The sequence below is a fragment of the Typopeltis vanoorti genome, chromosome 2, assembly GCF_054136105.1.
Source record: "Typopeltis vanoorti isolate ZY-2024b chromosome 2, IOZ_Tvanoo_1.0, whole genome shotgun sequence".
In the NCBI taxonomy this organism is placed as follows: domain Eukaryota; kingdom Metazoa; phylum Arthropoda; class Arachnida; order Uropygi; family Thelyphonidae; genus Typopeltis; species Typopeltis vanoorti.
In genome coordinates this window covers 147,046,767-147,060,812 of record NC_143550.1, presented here as the reverse complement: position 1 = coordinate 147,060,812, position 14,046 = coordinate 147,046,767, and the positions used below count along the sequence as shown (strand labels likewise).

The window sequence follows — 14,046 nt, the reverse complement described above, 5'->3', positions numbered from 1 at the left end:
CAAGGTGAGATGGGATATCAGGTAAAAAAAAAAAAAAAACCTTGTCAGTTCTCTGCATTCCTTGAAAGGCAACATGGAGGTCTTCCAGTTATTCAGCTTTGACTCTTAAGTACCCTGTACATATTTCTATTCATACCTATTCTCTTTCTTGCCCTCAGCATGTTCTTCTGTTTTCCTTTAACTCAGTTCTGGATTTGGAAAAGCCTTTTAGGGTGTTTTTTCTTTTTCAAATCCAAATATGCTATGAACAGATTCACGAACTTCATTTCTTTTACAAAAAAATGAAACCAACTAATCTATCGTTTCAAAAACCAAGCTAGGATTTCCTTCTTTGTCACTTTGCAAAATAAATTTTTGCAAAGTGACAATATTAATCTTGTGTAGTTAGATTTCTTTCATAGACTCCCTTTGGATACTGGGACAGTAATCTTTGTTCACCCATCAGAAATGAACTTTCTCCAGATCAGTCTAAAAACGTTGCATAATCATTTCAGTCCTTTTTACTACCAAAATATCCTCTACAAAACTATTTCCATATTTTCCCTCTCACCTCTATATACATTCAAGCTTATTTAACTTATCATTCTCATTTAAAAATTTCTAAAATGTTGACAGCATTCCAATCTTTTTCTGGTAGTCATCAGATTTCTATTTCTATTTCTATTTCCATTTATTAAAAAACTTGGTTCCTGATTGCTTTCTATTCTTCATTAAAGCATATGCTTTCTTGTTCCTTTAACTGGCATGTAAATTCAACCCAGCTTTTTTTTTTTTATTATTTTCATCTATTTTGTTTGCATGGTTCTTTCTCTCATAACTGATTGCATTATTTGACTTCTTTATAGATTTAATTTTTTTTTTAAACTTTCATTTCACCATCATATTCTTCCTGTTCTTACAACTTTTCTGCTGTTTCTACCATTATCTCTTGAAATTTCTTCCATTCTTCATTTACATTATATGTAATTAACTCAAGAATTGCAATTTATACTCTTGCTTTACCTTGGTCTATTCTGGCATCCACAGCTTAAGCTTTCAATCATAAGAAAGGCTCCTATTGCATATATGCTTTGGCCATATATGAACAAAGAACCAAAACAAAACTATATTTGGAATTGCCAATTACAGATTCAAAATAATCCCCCTCCAACTCCACACAACATTCCCCTTTCATGGCACATTTCATCTTAGGGAAGAGGAAAAAGTCTGCAGGAGCCAAATCTGGTAAATAGGGGGATGTTCAATCACACAGACCAAATTTTAAGCTAAATTTCTTCACAGGCAGTGCAGTTTGTGGGCATGTTGTTCTGGAACAATTCTTTCTTTCTTGACATGTCACATGCAGGTATAGACATTGCATTACTCCTAAATAATACTGACAATTCACTGTGATGCTCTTAGGAACAAATTCAGATTTTCATTTGTCTGTGCAGAAACTGGCCATCCACAGTGTGATTCTCCTCTCCAGTGACTCCATTTCATCTCTAAACATTGAAAACCAGCAGAACACCTGTGCACAGCTCAGTCATCATTGTAAACTTTTTTTTTTTTGGTATTGGTAGACTTCTGTAGCAATTTTTCTTAATTTGTAGTAAAATGTTATCACAGCTCTTTGCTCCATGATGCAACTTCTGACATACTCCTACTTCAACAGTTGCCATACAAACAAAAACTGCTATATTACCTGACTCAAAAGCTGCACCTGTGATTACAACACACTAGTGGTCAAAACTATAAACACATTTGTTACTTTTATACAAAAGGTTGTCAAGTAAAAAATCAATATCATTACTTAACAGGAACACTGTGCATGATCTCCATCTAAGCCAACAGATAGCAAAACTATCCCCATGACTCCCTTAAAAAATGGAATTCCAGTGTCTTTTTTTTTTAAATTTCTCATGCAAAAATTAATAGTCTATCATTCATAATTTCTTTGAAACTGAATGATGCACTTTTTTCTATTCCTGTTCTATCATTTCTGACCTTTGCATTAAGAGACCTCTTAAAATGATTATACCTTCTCTTGAATAATACAAGAGAATGTAGTCTTTTTTTAAAAAGCAACAATGATATACAAGAGTTCAAACCATCAGAACTTAGCTAAAAATAAAGAGAGATAACAGTTTACACACTATTTTATTTCCAACATTACATCACTAATTTCATATTAAAAAGTTCTTCCTAAATAGACTGAAAACTATATAAATATAATACAATAATATTTACAAATGATCCATTATTTACAATGGACACTTCAAACAATACAATAAAATCCATTTTCACCTTTGAGACTGAGATATACATAAAAAATGAGATTTATACAATGTTGTGAACCATGGTAGTATGATAATAAGCACAAAAAATTTTATTACAAAGATATTTTATCTTACAAGCATCGAAGCAAAATTTTGTAGATTTACAGCAAAATTGAAATGCTGTATAAAAAGAAAGTCTTACTTTTTTTTCCACAAAAAAGTAGATATAGCAAACAATATAAAATGTTAAAAACACATTATATATAGTTTGTATTTTCTTCCCCATTATAATTACAAATGTATTCACATATGTGCATTTAACTGCACAGCCATTATCTAGCAGTATTACACTATAAATTAGGATTTGCTTCTTTTCTTTTCTTTCTTCTGTTTCTTCTTTTTTCTGAGTTCTTTCAATTTGCTTCTCTTCTTTTTTATTTCATGGGAATCTAAGACAGATATACAAAAAAGAATGATACTTTTCATATGCTTTCCACACTGTTGTAATATATCTTTGAAGTTTCATTATATACTTATCAGAGAATAATAATACATTAATTAAAATGTGTTCAAAAATTCAAACAAGATAATTCAGATAAGTTATGAAGTCATTAAAAAATGACTTCATAACTCCTTATATAAGACACGGTGACAGTACAACTCAGAAAACTTCAAAAAATCTTTAGTATTATTTGAACTTTTTTTCCCTATTTGATCACAAAAGAAATGAAGAAATTATGAAAGAATTAAACCAAGAACCAGTAATAGAAAAAATTAAAAAATATAAACATAAATGGATGGAACATGTTCAAAGAATGAAAACAGAAAGATTACCAAAAAAAGCCTTAAAGTACAAGCCATTAGGAAAAAGAAAACCAGGATGTCCTCTTAATATGATGACTTCTAAGGCCCAAACAGCCACCCTAGGCCTAAATCTTTGATATGCATGATGATGAACTTTTTTTTTTTTTTCAGGATGTATATTTGTTATGGATTTATTTCATATATTAAGAGACTTTTGCATTAAATATTATAATGAATATTAATTTAGATATTTATGACTGCTTTAAAGTGCACATCTGGATTTGTAAAGTATTCTTCAGGGGTTGGGTGACATGCAAAAGTATTTATCTTTTTTAAATAACGAAACCTGTGGTGCAATCATAGATACTTAGGATGAAATATTTACAATTAAATAATTTTCACTGTGGTTAATACGTGTGTTTCTTTTAATTAACAGTATTTATCAATGAATTATAAATTAGTACATAGTACAAATGCTTCAAGTGCATGAATTGAAATGGTGACTTTGTATAAGTCTGTAAAAGCTCTATACTAGCTGACTTGCAAGATCTCTCTCTCTCTCTCTCTCACTAATTAACATTAAGGTATTACATGAATTTCTGTATCCATTTCAAGCTAAGTGATTTATTTTTAATATTTACTTTTAAATAAGTGGTGAAAATCTTTATTTTGATGAAGTATACATTTAGCGAGGATTTAGAGAGTGAAAATAATAATGGAGATAAAACAGAATTACCTACAAAAATATGAAATGTGAGATGAAATAATCAATTAAAACTGATATGCACAAAAATTGCAAAAGCAAATAAGATGCTAACAGCTAGGAGAGGATTGTATGTATATACAGTAACCCTCTTACAGAAAACAGTATTTTTGTGAAGTCATTTGGTATAGCATAGTACTAAAACATTTTGATAAATGCCCCATAGCATTGAAAGAAAACTGACTACAGCAAAAAATCAAATATGTTTTCCTGTTCTGAAAATTTATCCCTGTAAAAAGAGTTGTTTTTATACTCTTTTCAATAATGCCAAAGATTTGGCACCATAGTGCCACTTCAGTAAGTTTTCCACTGTTTTGTCATGAAAACACATGTCAAAACTCTGAGTAATCAATTCTGTTGTAATGATGCATTTTGGTTGTTTCCTCTATACTTCTAGAAACATAACAGAAATAATTACCAGGTGGATGTGCAACAGAAAATCTAAATAAGAAAGAAATACCCTCCAAAAACTTGAAACAAAAATGCAAAAGAATAAACTTATAAGATGCAAACCATTTAATAATTCTAACATCATATGCACTGGCTTTTAAGTGATTTTTCCCCCCATAAAAACTGGAACATATAAGCTTTGCACATATGTAGTTTTTTAAAAAGCCACTAAGAAAAAAAGTGTCAATCTTTTTCACCTCTCCATTTTCTGGTTCATATTTTTATGATTACTTTTTATATTATAAACATCCTTTGAAAACAGTGAGTAATAAAATTTAATCTAGACAAATATGTAAGCATATATTAAGAATGGTATTAAATGAATAAATTAAATAAGAATGGTATTTAATTTGAAGGAGAAGTTCTGGTAAGAGTTAATGAATATCAAGATTCAGTTATTTTGATTGATAGTAATTTAAGTTCAGGAATTATATTGGTAAGATAACTAGAAAAAAAAAAAATTATAACATCCTGTTAAATAGTTTATATTTATATTTTATTTATACTTACTTAGTTGTTTACTTGATTTGATTGTTACTTGATTAAATCCTTTCTTATTCAAAACCTTATTCAATTAAAATCCTACCAGCTGCTCTATTGTTATGTCGTTGCTTTCTCTATATTTTCTGTTTTGTATATATCTATTCTATCTTTCTATTGCTATTTTACTTCTTCAGATATCAGGCCTAATATACATATATCTAGGATTGTTTCCTCTTCAGATACTGGCGAATTTATATTTTGCTGCACCAGCCAGTATCCTATAGCAGAAAAGGATCCTTACTCAGGGAGATAATACTAGATTCTGAGGCGTTCTTACACAATGATCTTTAATACTGCCGTATATACGATATAGATAATTGCAGTCATGACCTAAATCTATAATTATATACACTTTCTAATTCCTTCCCGCCAAAATAGGTTCTATTTTTATAAGTGGTAGTTTGGAATCATAATAAGGCATGACTCAGGTTTAGGTAAATATGACATGTTTATTGGAATATCTAAACAGAATACACAAAAAATTCCTACACTTAATCATGACTCAATACTAAATGAAACTCGAGTTAAGAGGTTAACATATTCTAAATTAATTAAAGGTCATAAAGCATGTGAAACACAATAACTGCATATTGGGATAGATAGCAAATGATATGAAGTTAAACTAAAATCCTTTCTCTAATGCTATTCATAAGATAATATAAACAAACATTCTAATGTTACTCAGTTACTAAAATCCACAATTCTGATCTCATTAAGTTAATCCTATCACATACAATTACTAAAGATCTTTCCAAACAATTCTTCTTACTCTCTAAGGAGGTTAACTTTCTAATTAGAGACTGTCCACAAAGTTCTTTAGAGTACTGTTCTTAATTTTTACATTCAGAAACAATCTTCTCTCTCTTCTAATGAATTATATACACAAAATAGAGTGATTTTACCTTACCGAACTTTTTCTGCATCTTTCAGCACCATGTGTACGTCTGGTTACTTCTTGTCTATTGGCTGTCCATACGCCAACATAGGGGTTATGCTATCTTCATTATTTCTGCCGAAAACGGACTCAATCTCTGCATTTTAGAACATTTCGATGAGACTTTTCTGCGACGGCTTGATTCTGCTAGGACTGGAAATTTTTCCTTTAACTCTGCGTAGAATCCTTCTCCATTTTCAAGAAAGCCTGCTGTCTGACATCGTATCTTAGCACAGATGCTTCTTCCCCCCCTCCTTTTACGTGAACTCCCGAGCCACCAAACAGGAAAACGATATGACAAGAGACCTGTTTCGATATGGCGCTCGTCCCCTTATATTCTTCGATAGAGCGCCCTCTTTTTTTTGGAGTCCCCTTTGCACACGGCCCATATCTTTTCACCCCTTGGGTTCATCCCTTGCTTTTTCCAGATGCTGTTATGCTCTTCTATTCCCAGAATTCGCGTCAATATACGTTCCGCTTATGCTACTGCCATCAGCGTTACGCTGTACACATGCAGTTTTATACCTTCCAAGAATTATAATTTAGAAACTATTTGGTGACTCACAGTTAATCTATACAGCTTAAGTGAGGCTTAAAATTAATATTAACAAAATTCTTCCTTTAAGACATTCTCTAATTTAATTCTAGTAGTGATGAAAAGATTAAAGTACATGGAATATAAGATAAAATTGCAAATTTATACATAAAGTGAAGAAGTTTCACTTTTGATTTCAGCTGATGTGCAGGTATTTCTCTTTGTTAGTAAGTTTAGTATGTTAGATTCTGAATGAATGATTTCTTTGCAAGATTCCTTCATTCAGGATCTATTGGTTAAGCCAATATTGAGTTACTGCTTAAACTTTGGTCATTCAAGTTTTAACAGATGTCAATAGAACTAATTAGCTAAGTGTAGTGTTTGTGATTGATTGAAATTATCTGAAAGATAAAGAAGTGAATAATGTTTATACAGCATCTCACCTTAGCAAACTGCTAAAAAGCGCCCTGACCAGTTTTTAGAAATTAGCTACTTATATTTGTTCTGTCTTCTTCACTTAACATTTTGTTTTGACCTTTACTAGAGCTTACTTCAGCTGAATACAGTAAACGTCTGCTATTTGCCCTGAATAGGCAGTATTTCCTTAGCTTGCTTGCAGTCAGCTTTCTGTAATTAAGGGGGGGGGGGATTAATATTTGTTAGTGGTCCCCTAATAATACTTCACTTAATAAAATGTTAAGTGAAGAAGACAGAACAAATATAAGTAGCTAATTTTTCACTGCTAAAATTGAAAACATAAAATCTGGCAAAATCTCGTGAGATTTTTCTGAGCAATAAATACAAAATGTTATGTTCAGGCAATGACAATCAGAGAAAAGAAGGTGTAGCAATAGTATTGAACACAAAATACCCGGCTAATCTTCTCAAACGGCAGGCAGCCTCAAGTAGAGTGATTGGCAAATATCAGAATGGGGATTTGGACAATGAGACTTATTTGTGCCTATGGTCCCACGGAAGGTACTGCTAAGGTAGAAGTGGAGGAATTTGAGACTTTAAAGAAAGCAACTGACACAATGAAAAAGGAAAAGTTGACCTTGTTGGGGATCTAAATAGCAGAGTAGGAAATGATTGTCAGACATATAAAAATATTTTGGGAAAATTTGGAGAAAAGAGCAAAGCTAATAATAATGGCAAATACTTGTTGAATTTCTGCTCAGGACATGGACTGATTATTACTAACACAATGCTCCAACATAAAAATGTTGGAGCATTGTGTTAGTAATAACAACACAAATTTACATGGAGAGAAGAGGCAAGGAATAAGAAGTCTCATTGACTATGTTATTGTTGATTCATGAGACTGCCCCAAATTACATACATCAGCCCCAAAGGCCAAGAACATCTAATATAGCCCACCAGGGGGGAGCACCATCAGGACTTTAGGAAAATGGTAGCTTCCTCGCTTCATTTCTCATTTGCTGTTATGTAGTACTTGCGCGCATGTGTCTTTATCTTAAGTTCCCATGAAGATGGCAACGTGACGTTGCCGAAATATTGGAAAGTATATATTAAAGTTGATTTAATTTATATTTCTAGTATAAGCTGTCAATTCCTTAAGTATTTATGTATTATGTTATTGTTGATAGTGATGTTTTCCCACTGGTGCAGGACACTAGAGTGTACAGAGGATTTGAAATTAAAAATGATCACCATTTAGTCTTGAGCAGGATAAAATTGAATTTCATATTGAAAACAAGAACATGTAAGTTTTAAAGCGAATAAAAGTTGAGCAGCTAGCAGATGTTCAACTGCAGACTAAAATAAACAAACATTATTGAATAAAAAATGAAAGAGTCTGAGAACAGGAACCAAACCTTGCAGAGTCAGTGGCAAATCCTGAAGAAAACATTGATTGATTCAGCCAGAGAAACATGTGGTGAGGTTGTCTGCAAGGATAGAAAAATCAGAACTCCATGGTAGACACAGGAAGTTAAAGAGGCAGTGAAGGAAAAGAAGAAAGCATATCAAAAGTTCTTAGCAGAAACCCTAAACAAAATAAGTCAGCTTGTGCTCTTAGAGAATACAGAGACAAATGTAAGAAAGCTAGCTAAGCAAAAGACATGGGAAGACTTTGGTAAGAAGATAGAAAATAAATATCAAGAAGGTGGCAAAATATTCTGGAGGCTGTTGAAAAAGCTCAGAAATGGAGGAAAGAGTGCTAAAAGGAATTAGAGATGATAAAGGTGACATGAAAACTGGAGAAAAATATATCCTTGATGTATGGAGTAATTACTTTGAAAATTGCTAAATGAAACAAGTAGTGATGACAGAACAGTGGTAAAAAACATTGACCAGACATGCAGTCAGGAGTAGATGATATTCGACCAGATATGCTCAAGTATGGAGATATAAAAGTGTTACAGTTGCTGCGGTGAATAGTTCAGAAGGCCTGGACAGAGGGACGAACTCCAGATGATTGGAGTAGAGCTCTCATAGTACCCATATATAAAAAGGGAAATAAAACAATGCGAGAATTAGAGAGGTATTTCCCTACTGAGCATTCTTGATAAGATTTATTCAAGTATACTTGAGAAACGGTTGAGAAGGATTGTGGAAGGGAAGCTTGGTGAAAAGCAAGCTGGATTCAGGCCAAATAGAGGATGTCAGGATCAAATTTTCAAATTACGACAAATAGTTGAGAAATCATGGGAATATAACAAAGATTTGTACAAAGTCTCATTGACTATATTATAGTTAATAACAATGTTTTTCCACTGGTTTGAAATAGAAAATGATCACTATCTCGTTTTGAGCAGGATGAAATTGAATTTCATTGAAGAAAAATGAAAAAAAATTAAAATAAAAACCAAACTTTGGAAATTTAATGGCAAACCCTAAACAAAATATTGACTGATTCAGCCAGGAAGGCATGTAGTGAGGCTGTCTGTAAGGATAGAAAAATCAGAACTCCATGGCGGACTCAAGGAATGAGTCATGGAAATCAAAGATAAAGAAGAAAGCACATGGAAAGTTCCTGGCGAGTAAGTCAGTTTATGCTCTTATGTAAAAAAGCACTGTGTAAAACTAGCTAAACAAAAGTCATGGGAAGACTTTGGTAAGAAGATAGAAAATAAATATCAAGAAGGTGGTAAAATGATATTCTAGAGGCTGTTGAAAAACCTTAGAAAGGGTGATCATGTTATATATCTCAATCTAGAAGCAGACAATGTTATACTTCTCAATAAATCCATCACAAGTATGCAAGATTCCCTGACTAAATTGAATAACTGTTGTAATAAATTTGATATGAAAATCAGCAATAAAAAGACAAAGACAAAGAAAATAGGAAGAAACATTGTAAACCTCAACTGTATTCTGAATGGTGAACCTATAGAATGAGTAAATCATTTCAACTATTAAAAACAATTTTTAGTGAAGATGGCAAATTAAATATGAGAATACACAACAGAATTAGTAAAGCTGGTATGGTAGGAAGTCAGCTGAATAAATTTATGTGGAATAACAAAGATATTAGTCAAAAAACTCAATTAGCTGTATACAAGACAGTGTTCAGCAGTTTTAGCTTATAGATCTGACTTATTCAAAGACAGGAAACCTCTGATAAGAGAGTTTAGAGAAAGATTAGTGTACTAAGAGTTGCACCAATGGAAGTATCACATTAAAAATGAGGATATTAGGAAAGAACTTGCCATTGTTAGCATCCAGGAATGTGTTAGTGGAGCTAATTTCAGGTGTATAGTCAATTACAGAATGAAAAGCCAAAATTAGGGGAATGAACCGATGGCATCAATGACAGAATCATAATGAAAATGAAGATATTAGAAAGGAACTTGACACTATTAGCATTCAAGAAAGTGTAAGCAGAGCTAATCTAAGGTGGTATGGCCACTTAAATAGAATGGCAGATAATCATCATCATCATCATCATCATCATCAAATTCCTGCCATGTACCCTCAAGGGGTGTACAGGATATGACAGTACTACATGAAAAAATTACATCATTACTAACTTCCTATCTACAATTTTCCTCCAAATCAGTCTGTTACTTGTCAAGACTCCAACATTATCAGATCTTATATTTCTATCGTCTAAGGCACTTTGTACCGTATCAATCCACCTATATCTTGGTCTTCCTCTGGGTCGTTTTCCTGCCAACCTGGCAGAGAACACTTGTTTTGCTAATCTTTCCTCTCCCATTCTATTTAAGTGACCATACCATCTGAGATTAGCTCTGCTAACGCATTCCTGGATGCTGACAATGTCAAGTTCTTTCCTAATATCCTCATTTTTAATATGATATTGCCATTGATGCCATCTGTTCACGCCTATAATCTTTCTCAGGACTCTCATATCTGCGGTCTCTAGTCTATGGTCAAGTGTTTTACTTCTGACCCAGCTCTCAGATCCATAAGTTAAAATTGGTTTGAACACAGTCTTGTATACAGCTAATTTAGTGTTCCGACTAATTTCTTTCTTATTCCATATGAATTTATTCAATTGACTTCCCACGATACCAGCTTTGCTGATTCTGTCGTCTATTTCTATATTTAGTTTACCATCTTCAGTAAAAATTGTGCCTAAGTAGCTGAAATGTTTTACTTGTTCCACAGGTTCTCCATTCACAACACAGTTGACATTTTCAATGATTCTGCCTATTTTCATTGTCTTTGTCTTTTTATTGCTGACCTTCATACCATATCTATTACAACAGCTATTCAATTTAGTCAGAGAATCTTGCAGACTTGTAGCGGATTTATTTAGAAGTATAACATCATCCACATAAAGGAAAGAGCTGACATTAACATCTCCAATTTTGATATCAGGTTTAATACCACATTCCTTCATAATGTGATCCATATAGATAATGAATAACAGAGGGGATAATGTACATCCTTGTCTCACACCAGATTTAACATTAAACCATCTTCCTGTACTTCCTTCAATTCTAACTGCTGACTCACAACTCAAATAAAGACTAAGTATTGCTTGATATAATGCCCCATTGACACCATATAACTGCAGTGTATTGAATAGCTTCTCTCTTGGCACCTTGTCATATGCCTTTTCCAAATCGACAAAACTTAAATACAGATCTTTGTTATATTCCCATGCTTTCTCGACTATTTGTCGTAAAGTGAAGATCTGATCCTGACAGCCTCTATTTGGCCTGAATCCAGCTTGTTCTTCACCAAGCTTTTCTTCCACAATTTTTCTCAACCGTTTCTCAAGTATACTTGCATAGATCTTGCCAGGAACACTCAGTAGGGAAATACCTCTGTAATTCTCACATTCAGTTTTATTTCCCTTTTTATATATGGGTACTATGAGAGCTCTACTCCAATCATCGGGAATTCGTCCCTCTGTCCAGGCTTTCTGAACTATGCAGTGCAGCCACTGTAACACTCTTATACCACCATACTTCAGCATTTCTGGTCGAATATCATCTACTCCTGCTGCCTTTCCACATTTCAAGCCTTTGATGGCTTTTTCTACTTCGCGTATGGATATGTATTCCTGACTGCATGCCTGGTCAGTGTTTTTTTATCACTGTGCTGTCATCACTGCTTGTTTCATTTAGCAGTTTTTCAAAGTAATTACTCCATACTTCAAGGATATCTTTTTCTCCTGTTTTCATTTCACCTTTATCATCTCTAATTCCTTTTACAGCACTCTTTCCTCCATTCCTAAGCTTCTTCAACAACCTCCAGAATATTTTGCCACCTTCTTGATATTTATTTTCTATATTCTTGCCAAAGTCCTCCCATGACTTTTGTTTAGCTAATTTTACACACTGTTTAGCTTTCTTACATTTGTCTCTGTATTCTGTAAGAGTAAAAGCTGACTTATTTGCCAGGAACTTTTGATATGCTTTCTTCTTTTCCTTCACTGCCTCTTTAACTTCCTGTGTCCACCAGGGAGTTCTGATTTTTTTATCCTTACACACAACCTCACCACATGCCTCTCTGGCAGAATCAATCAATGTTTCCTTCAGAGTTTGCCACTGAATCTCCAAGGTTTGATTCCTGTTCTCAAACTCTTTCATTTTCTTTTCAATAATATTTCTGTATTTTAGTCTACAGTTCACATCTGAGAGCTGCTCAACTTTTATTCGCTTTAAAACTTTCTTACATGTTATTCTTTTCAATATGAAATTCAATTTTATCCTGCTCAAGACTAAATAGTGATCACTTCCAATTTCAAATCCTCTGTACACTCTGGTGTCCTGCACCAGGGAGAAAACATCACTATCAACAATAACATAGTCAATGAGACTTTTCTTATTCCTAGCCTCTTCTCTCCATGTGAATTTGTGCACATTTTTATGTTGGAACATTGTGTTAGTAATAACCAGTCCATGTCCTGAGCAGAAATCCAACAGATATTTGCCATTATTATTAGCTTTGCTCTTTTCTCCAAATTTTCCCAAATTATTTTTGTATGTCTCACAATCATTTCCTACTCTGCTATTTAGATCCCCAACAAGGACCAACTTTTCCTTTTTCATTGTGTCAGTTGCTTTTTCTAAAGCCTCAAAAAATTCCTCCACTTCTACCTTAGTAGAACCTTCTGTGGGACCATAGGCACAAATAAGTCTCATTGTCCAGTTCCCCATTCTCATATTTGCCCACATTACTCTACTTGAGACTGACTGCCATTCAAGAAGATTAGCCCCGTATTTTGTGTTGAATACTATGGCTACTCCTTCTTTTCCTTGATTGTCATTGCCTGAATATAACATTTTGTATTTATTGCTCAAAAAGATCTCACCAGTTTTGGTCTTTTTTGTTTCAGTCCCCCCTATTATGTCGATCTGGTACTTATCTAATTCCTCAGCTAGCTCCATTTCTTTGCCATTCAGGCTTCTTACGTTGATAGTAGCGATCTTTAACTCTGGTGATGTTGAGTTGGGGTTTGTTTTCAGATTTGTTCCAGTAGCTGACTTTTCGCTGTTCACCCTGGTTCCCTGGAGAAAACAACGGGGGCCTTGTTTAACCGGGCGACGCCCCAGCCGGCATGAAATTTTGTCATGTTGTACCATCATTTTTTATTTTGGTTTAACCAATAAGAATACAATTTGGTCGGCTAAATCCCAAATTGCCAGCCCATCCTCGTTCGTTCAGTATCAAAGTAGATACCCAACAGGGTGCACCACGAGAAGGTGAGGATTGGACATTAGGTCAGAAGCCCTGGTCAGTTCTCCGCATTCCTTTAAAGGCTATGTAGAGGTCTCCTCTCAGTTATACAACTTTGACCCTTAAGCACCCCCTTATATATATGGCAGATAAAGGTTAGTAAAACAGGTTTGATGCCAAGATAGCAGAAAAGAGACCCAGAGGAAGACCAAGGTCTAGGTGGATTGATCCAGTCAGAACTGCCTTAGAAGAACCCAATGTTAGATATGACATTATTAGAGTGCTCAGAAGTAATAGACTAATTTGGAGAAAACTAGTGGATAGGAAATTAATAATAATCTAAACTTAATCATGTAGCACTGTCATAGTAACCTGAACACCACTTGGGAGTACATATCACGACAGTTATTGGGATAGAATGTTATAGTGTGCTTAGAAGGTACAGAGAGAATAAAATGAGGGGAGGAGTGTTATTGAAGATAGCTGATGAACTGCAGCCAAGGAGAATTGAAGTTGAACTGCAGGATAGTGAAAAGAGCTCATTTGAGGTTATTTGGTGTGAGATTGAGACTAGCAGAACAAAATATACAGTTGGGTGCTGCTATAGACCAGGTGATGGAATAGATGGTGAAGATAGTATGCA

The 14,046-nt window shown here is 33.8% G+C and overlaps 1 protein-coding gene across 1 annotated transcript in view; it reads right to left on the bottom strand.

The window, feature by feature from the left end:
• Positions 1-2,120: 2,120 nt before the first annotated feature.
• The window catches only part of ncm (pre-mRNA-splicing factor nucampholin), a 306,231-nt gene continuing 294,305 nt past the window's right edge, over positions 2,121-14,046 (bottom strand). Inside the window, exon 18 of the mRNA XM_090408753.1 lies at positions 2,121-2,707. Within this exon, the coding sequence (XP_090264879.1) occupies positions 2,616-2,707 (92 nt within the window). The 3' untranslated portion in view covers positions 2,121-2,615. The remainder of the gene's footprint in view (positions 2,708-14,046) is intronic.